The 15,598-nt window shown below is 48.2% G+C and overlaps 1 protein-coding gene across 1 annotated transcript in view; it reads right to left on the bottom strand.

Annotated features, from left to right (window-relative positions):
• Window positions 1-731: 731 nt before the first annotated feature.
• The window catches only part of TIMM44 (translocase of inner mitochondrial membrane 44), a gene marked incomplete at its 5' end in the record, with an annotated part of 17,228 nt that continues 2,361 nt past the window's right edge, over window positions 732-15,598 (bottom strand). Inside the window, 8 exons of the mRNA XM_027631316.1 lie at window positions 732-1,307; window positions 4,333-4,443; window positions 6,379-6,468; window positions 8,853-8,903; window positions 10,798-10,922; window positions 11,227-11,319; window positions 14,020-14,105; window positions 14,724-14,863. Of these exons, the coding sequence (XP_027487117.1) occupies window positions 1,188-1,307; window positions 4,333-4,443; window positions 6,379-6,468; window positions 8,853-8,903; window positions 10,798-10,922; window positions 11,227-11,319; window positions 14,020-14,105; window positions 14,724-14,863 (816 nt within the window). The remainder of the gene's footprint in view (window positions 1,308-4,332; window positions 4,444-6,378; window positions 6,469-8,852; window positions 8,904-10,797; window positions 10,923-11,226; window positions 11,320-14,019; window positions 14,106-14,723; window positions 14,864-15,598) is intronic.

Raw genomic sequence — 15,598 nt, forward strand, 5'->3', positions numbered from 1 at the left:
TGTTCCTCACCTTCCCATTCCTGACACTCCACTTGCTCCATCCTCACCTTTCCCACTCCTCTGACATTCCACCTCCTCCTTCACTTTCCCACTCCGGACACTCCATCTCCTCCTCACCTTCCCATTCCTTACACTCCATCTGTTCCTCACCTTCCCACTCCTGACATTCCACCTGTTCCCTCTTCATCTTCCCATTCCTGACACTCTTCCTGCTCCCTCTTTCCCACTCCTGACATTCCACCTGCTCCTTCTCACCTTCCCACTCCTCTGACATTCCACCTGCCCCCTCACTTTCCCATTCCTCACTCCACCTGTTCCTCACCTTCCTCCCATTCCTGACACTCCACCTGCTCCCTCACCTTCCCACTCCTGACACTCCATTTGGTCCCTCACCTTCCCACTACTCTGCCATTCCACCTCCTCCTTCACTTCTCCACTCCTGACATTCCATCTGCTCCTCCTCCCCTTCCCACTCCTGCCATTCCACCCCCTCACCTTCCCATTCCTCACTCCACCCACTCCCTCCTCCCCTATCCCACTTTTCCCACTCCTGCTCCTCCTCCCCACCCCACCAACCCCACCCAGCCTCAGCTGTGGCTCTTTGGTGGCACCAGAAGCCACCACAACGTCCCCCTGTGAAGCCGTGGAGACCCAACCACACAAACCCCCCCATTCCCAGCCGCCATTCCCAACCATTCCCGGCGATCCCACAAACCCAGCCTGACTCCAGGTGCAAAGTCCTGCTTGTATTTGGCTGGTAAAGTGCGAGGCAGGGACACAAGGCCTGGTGGTGGAGCTTGGACAGGACACGTGGCAGCCGAGAGTGGAAAAAAGGCCTTTCCAGGGCTGCTCCGAGGCCGCCGGAGGTGGGAATTAGACCTGGAACAGCCCCCTCCCGATTCCCACCTCGCTGGAATCCTGGGAAACGCTCCAGGCACGATGAAAGAAGGACCAGGACGTGTCTCTGAGGTGGAGCTCCACAAACCCTTGGACACAGCAAAGCACGGGGCAGGGAGGGCACACCCGCCCGGCTCCTCCGGGGATTTGGGATCACCGGGATCACCCGCTCTCCCAAAAAAAAGCCTCCCCCAAGAGCCCCCAGCCTGGCTTCTTCCCCCCACAGTCCAGGAGGCTGGGGCGAGTTCCGAGCTCCAGAGGGTCAGGAAGGCCCTGGATGCAGAGATTCCTCAGAGGACCTGCTCAGTGCTGGACGAGGAGATGTCCAGGAGCCTCCAGGCCGCGTAGGGATTGAGCTCGTCCTGGTCCCGGCACAGGGCCCACACGTAGAGCATCCTCAGCACCTTGTCCTGCAGGGAAAATCCCGGGATTAGCCAGGGCAGGGACACAGCTCCCGGCTCCCAGGCACGGGATCCATGTTTCTGATGGAGCTGGGGGGGCTCAACCTGGAGAAAAGGGGTTCCTAGTTCCCAGTTCTGAGGGGAAAGGATCCACGTTTCTGATGGATCTGAGAGAGCTGGAGAAAAGGGCTCCCAATTCCCAGTTCCCAGTTCTGAAGGGAAAGGATCCATGTTTCTGATGGATCTGAGGGTGCTCAGCCTGGAGAAAAGGGGTTCCCAGTTCCCAGTTCTGAAGGGAAAGGATCCATGTTTCTGATGGATCTGAGGGTGCTCAGCCTGCAAAAAAGGGACTCCCAATTCCCAGTTCCCAGTCTGGGGGGAAAGGATCCATGTTTCTGATGCAGCTGAAGGTGCTCAGCCTGGAGAAAAGAGGCTCCCAATTCCTAATTCTCAGCTCAGGGGGAAAGGATCCACGTTTCTGATGATCTGAGGGAGCTGGGGGGGCTCAGCCTGGAGAAAAGGGGCTCCCAGTTCCCAGTCTGGGGGAAAAGGATCCACATTTCTGATGGAGCTGAGGGAGCTCAGCCTGGAGAAAAGGGGCTCCCAATTCCCAGTTCCCAGCTCAGGGGGAAAGGATCCATGTTTCTGATGGATCTGAGGGTGCTCAGCCTGCAAAAAGGGGACTCCCAATTCCCAGTTCCCAGTTTGGGGGAAAAGGATCCATGATTTTGATGGAGTTGGGGGGGCTCAGCCTGCAAAAAAGGGACTCCCAATTCCCAGTTCCCAGTTTGGGGGGAATGGATTCTCCTTTCTGATGGATCTGGGGAGCTCAGCCTGGAGAAAAGGGAGCTCAGGGAGAACCTTCTCCCTCTCCACAATTCCCTGCCAGGAGGGGGGATCCAGGGGGAATCTCTTTTCCCAGGTAAAACAAATCCCAGGACCTCAAGTCACACCAGAGGAAGTTTAGCTTGAACATCAAGGATCCTGTTTTTTCATGGAAAGGGTCTCCACTCCTGAAAATTCCCAAAAAACCTGTGGCTGTGACCCTTGGGGACATGGATTGATGATCCCAAAGCTCCTTTTTAACCTGAATAATTCCAGGATTCCTTTTCCCTCCCACGGAGACCGTTCCTGTGATTTTCCTCTCTGCTTCCAACTTCCCCCTCCTGGAACTTCATCACAAGATCAAAACTCGCCGAATTTCCAAAATTAGAACCAGGGTTCCCAAAAATCCCTGCCTGACACACATTAGGAGGCCCCACTGCCAAAAGTTGGATAAGACTTGACCTTGTTTGGTTTTTTTTTTTAAGCAGAAATTTCTGGGTTTTAAAATTGCCTGGGCTGGAACTTTCCATCAGATTTAGGATCTTTCCCGTGGCTCTTTCCCTTGGGAGCTGCATTTGGAAATATCAGGTATTTTAAAGCAAATTTTCTTTAATTTTTTGGAGTGTTTCAGATGATTTCGCTTCAGTTCTGCTCTGAAGTGGTAAAATCATCCAGATGTAAAATCATCCAGATGTTTTTGGGATGTGCCAGGAGGAAAAAGAGGGGATAAGAGAAGGAAAACACATCCACAACCATCCCAATGGATCTTTCCTGAGGAGAAACCACTTGGAATAAGCTCAGGATGAAGTGGCTTGAATTGATTTAGTCATTTAAACTGATTTAGTGGAACCTGGATTTGGGTGGGTTTTTAGGATTTGGGGTTTTTTTCTGACCTGGTGCTCTTATTAATGGGGAATATCTTAATCCTCAGTGGACAATTGCTCCATATATCCATGGAAAGTGGGAATTCTGGACCCCCCCAAAGGCAGATTTCTGCCAATCTGTCCTGAAATCTGGGATTTTAAAGAGATTCCCTTGACCTGGTTGTCCAAGGCCTCCTCTTCTCAATTTTCTGGGAACCTGAACAATTCCAAGCAGGCTAAAAATCCCAGGGGGAATTCCAAGCAACATCTGTTTGGAGAATTTCCAGTTTGCAGCTGAAAGTTGTGGCTGCTCCAAAGCCCCCAAAGCCAATTTGGGGCAACCTGGGATAGTGGAAGGTGTTTAAGGATGAGCTTTAAGGTCCCTTCCAACCCAAACCATCCTGTAATTCCATGGATTTGAGGCTCCTCTTACCCTAAAATGCCCCAAATCCCAGTCACCACCCAGGCTGCCACTTGATTAAAGCTCAATTTTGGTTTCCAGTGGAAGGTTTTAATGTATCTCCTTGATTTATTGCTGCCCCCAGAGAAACCAGACAGCCAACAGACTTTGATATCCTGTTCCATAATGATCCCATCAATATCCATCTCCCAGGAATGCACTAATTTAATGCAAGGAATCACTGGATCAGCTGTTCCTCCCCCTGCAGCCCCAGTGACAGGCTGTAAATCAGCCCAAGAATTCAAATTAATCCCTTTTTTTTTTGCAAACTAAAGACAAGGGTTGCAAAAAAAAAAAAAAAGCCAATATTTATTAAATGCCTGTATTTATCCCAAGGAAAACGAGCTGGGAACTGCCAGCTCCAGACATCTCCCTCATTAGCCATCATTAAGCTACTTAAATATTGCACAGGCACGAGGCAAGTTGGAGCTGTCTGGAGTGAAACTCCTGAGAATAAAGGTATTCCAGAGGCTCCTCTGTCATTAATTCTGGGAACAAGGATGTTCTGACAGCTTGACATCACTCCAGCCCCAACTCCCAAGAGGTGCCAGGGATTTGCTCCACAAATCATTCCCTGCCCGAGGCTTCCCCAGGAACCACACATGGCGTTAAATTCAATTTATGGATGGTGGAATTTCATGGAATTCCATGGAATTTCATGGAATAAGGGCGCGTGGGGCTTTATTTTGTGTGAAGCATGGGGAGGCAGCAGCCTCGTTATTAATTTTATTACTGAGTGATTTTAACTGAGTGATTTTAATTGAGTGATTTCCCCCCAAACGACTTCAATCCAACCCCTTGTTCAGCAAAGGATTTTCCAATGACTTTTAGGAAGGAAAAAAAGAGGGAAAAAGAGCAGGATGAGGCTGTCCCAGATCCCACTCACCGGATTTCCTTCCACCACCTCCCCTTTGTGGTTCTTTATCACCATCACGACCTGAGCCTGGAAGGTGATGATCAAAACTGGTCCCTGCTCCATCATCTTCCCCATGGCCAACTGCAAGGAGAGGGAATTCCATCAGAAAACCGGCAGATCCCATCAGGAAATAAGGAAATCCCCTCAGAAAAACAGAAAATTCCATCAGAAAACAATAAAATTCCCTCAAAAAACCATAAAATTCCCTCAGAAAACCAGTAAATTTCCTCAGAAAACTAGAAAATTCCCTCAGAAAACCAGTAAATTCCCTCAGAAAACTAGAAAATTCCCTCAGAAAACCAGTAAATGCCACCAGAAAATAAGCAAATTCCCTCAGAAAACCAACAAATTCCCTCAGAAACCCAGAAAATTCCCTCAGAAAACCAGCAAATTCCCTCAGAAAACCAGTAAATGCCACCAGAAAACTAGAAAATTCCATTAGAAAACCAGTAAATTCCATCAGAAAACCAATAAATTCCATCAGAAAACCAGAAAATTCCCTCCGAAAATAAGCAAATTCCCTCAGAAAACTAGAAAAGTCCATCAGAAAACCAGTAAATACCACCAGAAAACTAGAAAATTCCATTAGAAAACCAGCAAATTCCATCAGAAAACCAGAAAATTCCCTCAGAAAACCAGCAAGTTCCATCAGAAAATAAGCAAACTCCATGAGAAAACCAGCAAATTCCTGTCAGAAAGCACACAAATCCCGTCAGAGAACCAGTAAATTCCATCAGAAAACCAATAAACTCCCTCAGAAAACCAGCAAATCCCAACAGTGCCCTGCAGGAGCCGCTCCCTGCCCACCCAGAACCCTCCGGAACGTTCCAGAACAGCAGCTCGGACTCTCTCCAGCCATTCCTGCCCTGCCCGACCTTGAGCCACGGCAGGAATGTCCATGATCCTGGCTGAATCCCCTGCGAATGTGCTGTTTGCCTTTAGGATTAGCCTTCCTCGATCCCATCTGCTGCTGAGCCAAGCAAAGGTGTCCCGAGAGCAAGGACACAAACCACAGACTTGGGCTTGAGCAATTCCAGGAGTTTTCCTTTCCAGAGTGGGATTTACCCTTCCAGAGTGGGATTCTGCCTCCCAGCAGTGGGATTCTCCCTTCCAGAGTGAGATTCTCCCTCCCAGCAGTGGGATTCTCCCTTCCAGAGTGGGATTCTGCCTTCCACCATCAGGATTTTCCCTTCCACTAGTGGGATTCTCCCTCCCAGCAGTGGGATTCTCCCTCCCAACAGTGGGATTCTCCCTTCCAGAGTGAGATTTTCCCTTCCACCACTGGGATTTTGCCTTCCAGAGTGGGATTCTCTCTCCCAGTAGTGGGATTTTCCCCTCCAGAGTGGAATTCTCCCTCCCAGCAGTGGGATTCTCCCTTCCAGAGTGAGATTTTCCCTTCCACCACTGGGATTTTGCCTTCCAGAGTGGGGTTCTCCCTCCCAGCAGTAGGATTTTCCCCTCCAGAGTGGAATTCTCCCTCCCAGCAGTGGGATTCTCCCTTCCACTAGTGGGATTCTGCCTTCCAGCACTGGGATTTTCCCTTCCAGAGTGGGATTCTCCCTTCCAGCAGTGGGATTCTCCCTCCCAGCAATGGAATACTCCCTTCCAGCAGTGGGATTCTCCCTTCCAGCAGTGGGATTCTCCCTTCCACCAGTGGGAATCTCCCTCCCAGTAGTGGGACTCTCCCTCCTAGCAGTGGGATTCTGCCTTCCAGCAGTGGAATACTCCCTTCCACCACAGGGATTCTCCCTCCCAGCAATGGAATATGCCCTTCCAGCAGTGGAATACTCCCTTCCAGCAGTGGGATTTTCCCTCCCAGCATTGGAATTCTCCCTTCCAGCTCTGGGATCTGTCCCTGTGGGAGAAGAGCTGCCCAACCCCAGAGGCCAAACCCAGCAGTTAAAGCAAAAACGGTTGGATTTGATGACCTTGGAGGTGTTTTCCAACCTCAGTGATTCCCAGAATATCCCTGCTGAGTTTAATCCAGGCCCCAAAGTGAAATCCTGGGACACTCACGTCGATGTTGTCGATGTCCAGGATCCTGGAATGGAACTGGAGCCCCAAGGCTTTGGCTTGCTGGATGGGATGAGCCAGCTGGCTGTAAGTCTAAAAGGAAGCAACAAAAAAAACCCCTTTGGAATTGTCCTGTCCCAAAGAAAAAAGGGGAATTTCCATGCAGGGAGAACTACCAAAAAACCAAAGGGATGAGGGATCTGCTGGGATATTGCAGTGGGATATCCAGGGATATCAGGACTCTCCAAGCACCACCTTTTTTGGGGCAGCTCAGGTGTCCCTGCAGCTTCCCAGCCCGTTTTTTGGGATCTCCCAAAGCCCTAAATAATTTTGGGAAGGTGCTGGATGGGTGTCTGGTAGCAAAGAGCTGCACCAGCGCTCCGGGGTTCCCCAAAATGCCCTTCTAAATCCCATTTTTCCCTGCCCAGGATGTGTGGACACCAAGGCATTCCCAATCCCGGGCTGACGGCAGACGGAGAAACAGTCTGGGATCCAGGTTGTTTTCCCAATTCCTGGCCAGCCCTGGAGGCAGCTCAGCATTCCCTGGCTCCTCTGAGGCACAGATGGATGGTTATTTATGGATCAGAACCCTTGGGAATGGTGAATCTCTCCCTGCTTCCAGCATTCCCAGAGCATTCCTGGCAGGAATCAAACAGCACCTCCCTCCCCCGCCGAGGACCTTCCACCCTTCGCCACGAGGGAACATCCCGCAAGAATTCCAGGATTGGAGCCACGGAGCGGGAATTCTGAGGGCAGCAAATCCCAAAGCATCCCAGCTTGAGTACACAATTCCAGGAGTTTTCCCTTCCAGAGCGGGATTCTGCATCCCAGCAGTGGGATTCTCCCTTCCACCAGTGGGATTCTCCCTTCCAGCTGTGGGATTCTCCCTCCCAGCAGTGGGATTTTCCCTTCCACCAGTGGGATTCTCCCTTCCAGCAGTGGGATTCTCCCTCCCAGCAGTGGGATTCTCCCTTCCAGAGTGGGATTCTCCCTTCCACTAATGGAATTCCCCTTCCAGCTGTGGGATTCTCCCTCCCAGCAGTGGGATTTTCCCTTCCAGAGTGGGATTTTCCCTTCCACCACTGGGATTCTCCCTTCCAGAGTGGGATTCTCCCTCCCAGCAATGGAATACTCCCCTCTAGAGTGGGATTTTCCCTTCCAGCACTGGGATTTTCCCTCCCAGAGCGGGATTCTCCCTCCCACCAGTGGGATTCTCCCTCCCAGAGTGGGATTCTCCCTTCCACCAGTGGGAGTTGGGATAAAACCCCCCCACGGATTTTGTGTTGCCGGATTTATTCCAACACTTTAATGATCCCAAACTCATCCTGTGGGATGACTCCCTTAAGAGGCTTTACCTCCAAATACTGGGAATATTCTCCCATTATCCCTCCCCTGACTTATTTTCCTGCTGATTCTGGACTTAAGAGCTTTAATTTCTAATTACAAGGCTCTGAAATGTTTGATTTTTGGGCTCGGGAAGCACAAGGAATCCACTGCTTTTCCCACAGGAATCCTTCCAAAATCCTGCCTCTTCCAGCCCTCTGGTGGTGGGGACACGGAGGAGACTCGCTCCAAGAAATTCCACTGGTTAATGGGACAGCAGGAATATTCTGAGGCCTAAAACACAATTATTTTGGGCCTAAAATCCAATTATTTTGGGGCTTAAAATCCAATTATTTTTGGGCTAAAATCCAATTATTTTTGGGCTAAAATCCATTTATTTTGGGGCCTAAAACCCATTTATTTTGGGGCCTAAACCACAATTATTTTGGAGCCTAAAATCCGATTATTTTGGGGCCTAAACTCCAATTATTTTGGGGCCTAAAATCCGATTATTTTGGATTCTAAAAGCCCAATTATTTTGGATTTCCCATCACAATTGTTTTGGATTTTAAATCATAATTGTTTGGGATTTTACATCCCAATGATTTTGCATTCTAAACAGAATTATTTTGGATTCTACAGCCCAATTATTCTGAATTTTAAACACAATTATTTTGGATCCTACAGCACAATTACTTTGGATTCTATATCACAATAGTTTTGGATTCTAAATGCCAATAATTTTGGATTTTATATCCCAGTTATTTTTGATTCTACACCCCAATTATTTTGGATTTTACAACACAATTATTTCGGATTCTAAACAGAATTATTTTAGATTCTAAACAGAATTATTTTGGATTCTGAAGCACAATCATTTTGGAGGAGTGAAGCCCAGAACAAATCTCTATTTTCAGGCAAGGCTCTGCTTCCATGGAGTCAAATAATATAATATGTTATATTATTATATATAATATATATACTATACTATTATATTATAATATAATATATTATTATATTTACTACATAAATCCCCTCTCAGCCTCTTCTCCAGGATAACCAGGCCCAGCTCCCAAGCCAAAAAAAAGCCCAATAAACCCATTTCCAAGGGAGAATCCCCCCCTTCCCAGGACATTTCCAGGAGCTCCACTCACGGCCTCATAGCACCAATCCTTGAGGATCTCGAGCTCCCCGGATATCAGAGCCTGGGAAAAGGGAATAAAACAGGAACATTTTAACACAGGGTGGAAATAACCAGCAATTCCAGCAGCAAAACACCCTAAATCCAGGGAAAACAGGAGTTTCAAAGAGGAACAGGAATAAAGACTCCTAAAAACACATATGAACTGAGTCCAATAAATCCAATAAATTTCCAGGATGAAGCTCCTAAACCTTCCTGGTAAACTTTCCTGTTGAATTTCCCATTAAAACTTCCAAAAAAGTCCCCAGCATTCCCATTCCTGGGGAATTCTGAGGGATGGGATCAAACAGAAGTAGGAGGGACATGCCAGGAGTCAGATCGGGAAGTTTTCAAGGCTGTGAAAAATTCAGGGCCTGGAATGACCAGATGCCACTGGAAACTCCTGGGAAAGGTTTGTCTTTGAGAAACCCCTGGAATTCTGGACAAAACCCCTGGAATTCCGGACCAAAACTCTGGAATTCCTGACAAAACCCCCACTGGGAATTCAGCAGACCCCAAAAATCAAGTTATTTACAGGTGGGAAAGGGTGGGGTTTAATCCAATGCTTTATAAATTGTAAACTGGCAGGAAAAATTCCTTCTCCAAGAGCCAGGAGCAACTTTTCCCTGGCACTGTGAGGAAGAGCAGATTCCCAGAGAACTCCCTCTTCTCCCTGAGCCATCACATCCCAAGAAGTCACACAAGGACAGGAGGAACAAAGCCCTGGTTGGGATCTGGTTTTATTCCTCAGATCAGTTTTTATTCCTCAGATCAGTTTTTACTCCTCAGATCAGTTTTTATTCCTTAGTTTTTATTCCCCACATCAGTTTTTATTCCCCACATCAGTTTTTATTCCTCAGATCAGTTTTAATTCCCCAGATCAATTTTTAACCCCAAGATCAGTTTTTATTCCCCAGATCAGTTTTTACTCCTCAAATTAGTTTTTATTCCCCAGATCAGTTTTTATTCCCCACATCAGTTTTTATTCCCCACATCAGTTTTTACTCCTCAAATCAGTTTTTATTCCTCAGATCAGTTTTAATTCCCCAGATCAGTTTTTACTCCTCAAATCAGTTTTTATTCCCCAGATCAGTTTTACTCCTCAGATCAGTTTTAATTCCCCAGATCAGTTTTTACTTCTCAGATCAGTTTTTATTCCCCAGATCAGTTTTTACTCCTTAGTTTTAATTCCCCAGATCAGTTTTTATTCCTCAGATCAGTTTTTATTCCACTGGTCCTGCTCTTCTCCCTGAGTCCCAGATCCTTTTGGCATGCCCCAAATTCCTTCCCTTATCCATTTTTTATCACCCCCTTCCCTTTGATCCCTTTGATCCCTCTGATCCTGCGTAATTTCTCAGGGCAGAGGATGATTTGCTGTTTTCCAGGCCAGAAAAAGAATTTATTAGTCTTTTAAATAATGAAATATTCTGAGGGAATCTTCTAGTTTTCTGAGGGAATTTTCTGGTTTTCTGAGGGAATTTACTGGTTTTCTGAGGGAATTTTCTGGTTTTCTGAGGGAATTTTCTGGTTTTCTGAGGGAATTTTCTGGTTTTCTGAAGGAATTTTCTGGTTTTCTGAGGGAATTTTCTAGTTTTCTGAGGAAATTTACTGGTTTTCTGAGGGTATTTTCTAGTTTTCTGAGGGAATTTTCTGGTTTTCTGAGGGAATTTTCTGGTTTTCTGAGGGAATTTGCTGGTTTTTGGAGGGAATTTGCTGTTTTTCTGATGGAATTTACTGGTTTTCTGGTGGAACTTGCTGGTTATGGGGGCTCCAACTTCCTTTCCCAAGGATGTTCGAGGAGCGAATCCCGTCCCGCCTTTTCGTTTGGGCGATGGGAAAAAATGAAAGAACGAAGTAAAAAAAGTAAAAATAAAGTAAAAAAAGGGGAAAAAATCCAAGGAATGCTTTTTCTCCCTTACCTCCAGGACGTTGGGGATGATGTCTCGCTCACACTGCTTCAGGAAACGATCCTTGTCAAAGGAGGGATCCACTTTGAGGATCTCCGTCAACACCTCCGACATCTCCGTCTTGGAGAACAATCCACCTGGGAAAACAAGGCAGTGGCACAAAACCAGCCCCTGGGGGAGTAAAACAAGGCAAGACCAGAGGGAGGAACAACTCCAGGCTTTAAGTTAAGCCTGAGATTTATCCCAGAGATTTGTCCCAGGCTTAACTTGTCATCTCAGAGCCCTTCTGATCCCTGAGCGATCCCGGAGAACGATCCAGGCAAAACGTGTGGAAAACGCGTGGAAAATGCTGGAAAGCTCCAGAATTTGTCCCAAAAGGTGGGAAATAGCACAAGGAGGAGCAGAGCCAGAGGCAGGGGGAGCTCGGGGAGGAGCTGTTACCTATCAAGTCGGTGACTTTGTCGGTGACGGCGCGGGACGCCCGGATGAAGGCGTTGTCACTCTCGTCGTACTTCATCTTCATCTCAAAGAACCCTGCCAGGAGAGCAGAGAGAGCTCAGAGCCCATCCTGATCCAGGAAAACTGCCAGGGATTGGGAATCAGAGCTCCCAGTTCCCTCCTCAATCTCCTGGCTCGCAACAGGCACCGACCACAAGGACCTTTCCCATCGTCCTCCTTCTCAGCTCCTGAGAACTGGTTCTCAACTTCCAAAAACTGGTTCTCAGCTCTCAAGAATTGGTTCTCAACTCCCAAGAACTGGTTCTCAACTCCCAAGAACTGGTTCTCAACTCCCAAGAACTCATTCTCAACTCTCAAGAACTGGTTCTCAACTCCCAAGAATTGGTTCTCAACTCCCAAGAATTGGTTTTCAACTCCCAGGAATTGGTTCTCCCGCTTCAGCTGCCACAAACTTTGGGAGCTTCTGGAAGATTTGCAGGCAGAAAACACACCAGAAAACTGCCCTACACCAGGAACAGTCTGATTAAATCAGGAACGGTCTGATTAAATCAGGAATAGTCTGATGACACTAGGAACAGTCTGATTAAATCAGGAACAGTCTGATTAAATCAGGAATAGTCTGATGACACCAGGAACAGTCTGATTAAATCAGGAGTAATCTGATTACACCAGGAATAATCTGATTACACCAGGAACAGTCTGATGACACCAGGAACAGTCTCACCCCTCGATTCAGTGCCCTACAAGGGGCAGGAGATGTGAAAATCACCCTAGAAAGTTTCACCAGGGGTGGAAAATCATAGAACAGATCTTAAAATTGGACCAAATTTTTAATAAAACAGCCCCACATCAGTGAGGGTGCAGGTTTTAAGCAGCTCAAAGTGCTCCTCAACCTTGCTGAGGGAGGAAGCCAAGTGTGTCCTGGCTCCAGGAGGAAAACTCTGCAGAGGAAAAATCCCAAGGGTAGAAAGGGGCAGGGGGGGACCTAAAAAAACCCAGATATTGAAGCAAACAGGGCATTGCTGCAGCAAATCAGGGCTCTGGGCACCATCAGAGGGATCAGACCCACAGAAGGGAGAACAGCCCTGCAGGGAAGTTCTTCAGTTAAAAATGGGAATTATTCCCTGGAGGATTCTCCTGTCAGGAACATGGAGTGTTCTCAGAGTGGTACCTTAAGGTAGAGCCTGGGGCAGCTGCAGCTCAGCCTGGACTCAAAATCAGCCTTGGAAAGATGCCTGAAGCCTAAAAAAACCACTCCCAAGCTCGGGCAGATGGCTCAGGGCTGGAGGGGGGGGAGTTTGAGGAGCACCTCTCCTTGGAAAGCCTAAAAAATGGGATGTAAAACCCACTCCTGGACACTTCCCAAGGAGCTCTGCTTCAAAAACTGGGAAGAAACAGGATGTGAAGTTAATTATGTTGTACTTTCACACGATCATTTGGTTCCTTAACAAATCTTTTCCCCCCTGGCACTGCCAGGGATGGGTTTGATTTGTTGAAGGGTTCTGGTTTTAGGGCTTTTTCTGCCTCTCAGAAACATTAAATCTCTAAATAAACTACTCAAAGATATTCACAATTTTTAAGGTTTTGCAATAAAAACGGGAAGGAGGCGAAGTCCCAAATATTCCAGAAGTCTGGGCAGGGGCCAACAGAAAACAGATTTTAGGATCAGGGAATCCCAGAGTGGTTTGGCTTGGAAGGACCTTAAAGTTCATCTCATTCCACCCCCTGCCATGAGCAGGGACACCTTCCACTAGCCCAGAGTGCTCCAACCTGGCCTTGGACACTTCCAGGGATGGGGCAGCCACAGCTTCTCTGGGAATTCCATCCCAGCCTCTCCCCCCACTCACAGCCAGGAATTCCTTCCCAATATCCCATCTAAATTTCCCCTCTTTCACTTTGAAGCCATTCCCTGTGTCCTGTCCCTCCAGCCCTCATTCCAAGTCCCTCTCCAGCTCTCCTGGAGCCCCTTCAAGCCCTGGAAGGGGTTTAAGGTCTCCTTAAAGCCTTCCCTTCTCCAGCCTGGCCTTGAACACTCTCAAGGATGGGGCAGCCACAGCTTTCCTGGGAATTCCATCCCAGCCTCTCCCCACACTCACAGCCAGGAATTCCTTCCCAATATCCCATCTAAATCGCAACTTTTCCAGTTTGAAGCCATTCCCTGTGTCCTGTCCCTCCATCCCTTATCCCAAATCCCTCTCCAGCTCTCCTGGAGCCCCTTCAGGCCCTGGAAGGGGCTCTCAGGTCTCCCTGGAGCCCTCCCTTCTCCAACCTGGCCTTGGATACTTCCTGGGATGGGGCAACCACAGCTTCTCCAGGAAGCTTCTTCTATCCAGCCTCTCCCCACCCTGTTGATTTATAAAGATTTTCCTCAGCTCCAGGCCAGGAGGAGCAGACCTGGTGCCCTCTGCTGCCCTCTCCCTGCTGCTGGATGTGCCCTTCCAGCCTCTTCCCAGAGCCACCACGAGGCTGGTGAGGGAAAAACGGGACAAAGAAGAGCTCAAAGAGTTCTTTTGGAAAACAGGTTTTGGTGCCTCCAGGGACTGATCCAGCAGGAGGGGCTGGAAAACAGATGGAGCAGCTTGGAAAAGCTGCAGAGCTGTCAACTCTTCCCCCCCCTTCCCATTCACACCACTCCCAGCACCAGCTCCAACCCCTTCCACAGGAAGGCTGGGAATTTGGGATTTGCACAGATGGAATGAGACCCACACCAGCAGGAATCAGGGCTGGGAAAAAGAAGGAAGCTCCTGCTTTGCCTCCGAGCTCTTGAACACTCACTGTTGAAAACCACGTTGTTGTCCTTGAAATCTTTCCACTGCTGGTACCACTTGGAGTCTTTGTGCAGCACCATTCCCATGGCCTCCCTGGAAAGGGCAGGAAACAGGGATAAAACATGGAGACAGGGGAGAAAATTAACTTACAACAGTGGGAGAACAAAGAGGAGGAACATCCCTGCAGCCCTGAACAGAAGTGAGGAGACACATCAGTGATAAGCCCATAAATTATACACCAGATAAATTATAACCCCATAAATTAATTAGAATTAGAATTACTTAGAATTATAATTCTAAGCAAATTAGAACCCCATTAATTAATCCCATTAAATAATTGGTACAGCAGGGAAATAATACACCACATAAATAATAACTGACTTAGAGGGTTGAGGTAGCAGGGAAAGCAAAGGAGCTCAGGGCTCAGTCCCAATTCCAAGCCTAAATCCACGTGGAGATGTTAAAACTGACAACAAAACACATGCCCAAGTCAAAATTTGATCTTTGACCATTAAATTTATAATTTCCAAGTGCCCATTTTCACTTTGGGAAGACTCAGGATCATCAGCTCCTGCTGGGAATGTGCTCCAGGAGCTCCCTGCTCTCCCCCCAAAGCCTCATCCAGCTCCTGGATTTTAATCCCTGTCTAGTTTGGCAGGTTTTATTCAATTAGACACAGAAATATCCACCTCAGATGAGCCCAATACCTACTCATTGGCCTCAAATATCCTCTCCTCTTTGATCCTCTCTCCAGAATATTCCGTTCGTTTTCGGAGCCGCTCCGGACGTTTGTAGGGCCCAGTTTGCCCCAAAACACTTTCATCGATTTCCTTCTTAACAGTTTCTACTCCCTGGAAGGAAAAGAATCCCTGTCAGGTTCCATTTATTTTCCCCTTCTCAGCCTTCCCAGAAGGTGCCTCTGGAGCTTCCCTTCTCCAGCCTGGCCTTGGACACTTCCAGGGATGGGGCAGCCACAGTTTCTCTGGGAATTCCATCCCCACCCTCACAGCCAGGAATTCCTTCCCAATATCCCATTTAAATTTCCCCTCTTTCAGTCTGAAGCCATTCCCTGTGTCCTGTCCCTCCATCCCTCATCCCAAATCCCTCTCCAGCTCTCCTGGAGCCCCTTCAGGCCCTGGAAGGGGTTTAAGGAATCCTTGGAACCTTTTCTTCTCCAGCCTGGCCTTGGACACTTCCAGGGATCCAGGGGCAGCCACAGCTTCTCTGGGAATTCCATCCCAGCCCCTCCCCACCCTCACAGCCCAGAATTCCTTCCCAATATCCCATCTAAATCTCCACTTTTCCAGTTTGAAGTCATTCCCTGTGTCCTAACCCCCCATCCCTTGTTCCAAATTCCTCTCCAGCTCTCCTGGAGCCCCTTTAGCCCCTGGAAGGGGCTCCAAGGTCTCCCTGGAGCCTTCCCTTCTCCAGCCTGGCCTTGGACACTCCCAGGGCTGGGGCAGCTTTTGGGTGACACCAAAACACACAAACCCTGATGTATTTTCCATCAAATCCTGGTTTTGGGACAGAGCCAGTCTGAGGGAATGCCAGACCTGCCAAGGGAGTGCCAGACCTGCCAAGGGAAT

Source organism: Corapipo altera, unplaced genomic scaffold (genome assembly GCF_003945725.1).
Source record: "Corapipo altera isolate COAL_440 unplaced genomic scaffold, ASM394572v1 61338, whole genome shotgun sequence".
Lineage (NCBI taxonomy): Eukaryota > Metazoa > Chordata > Aves > Passeriformes > Pipridae > Corapipo > Corapipo altera.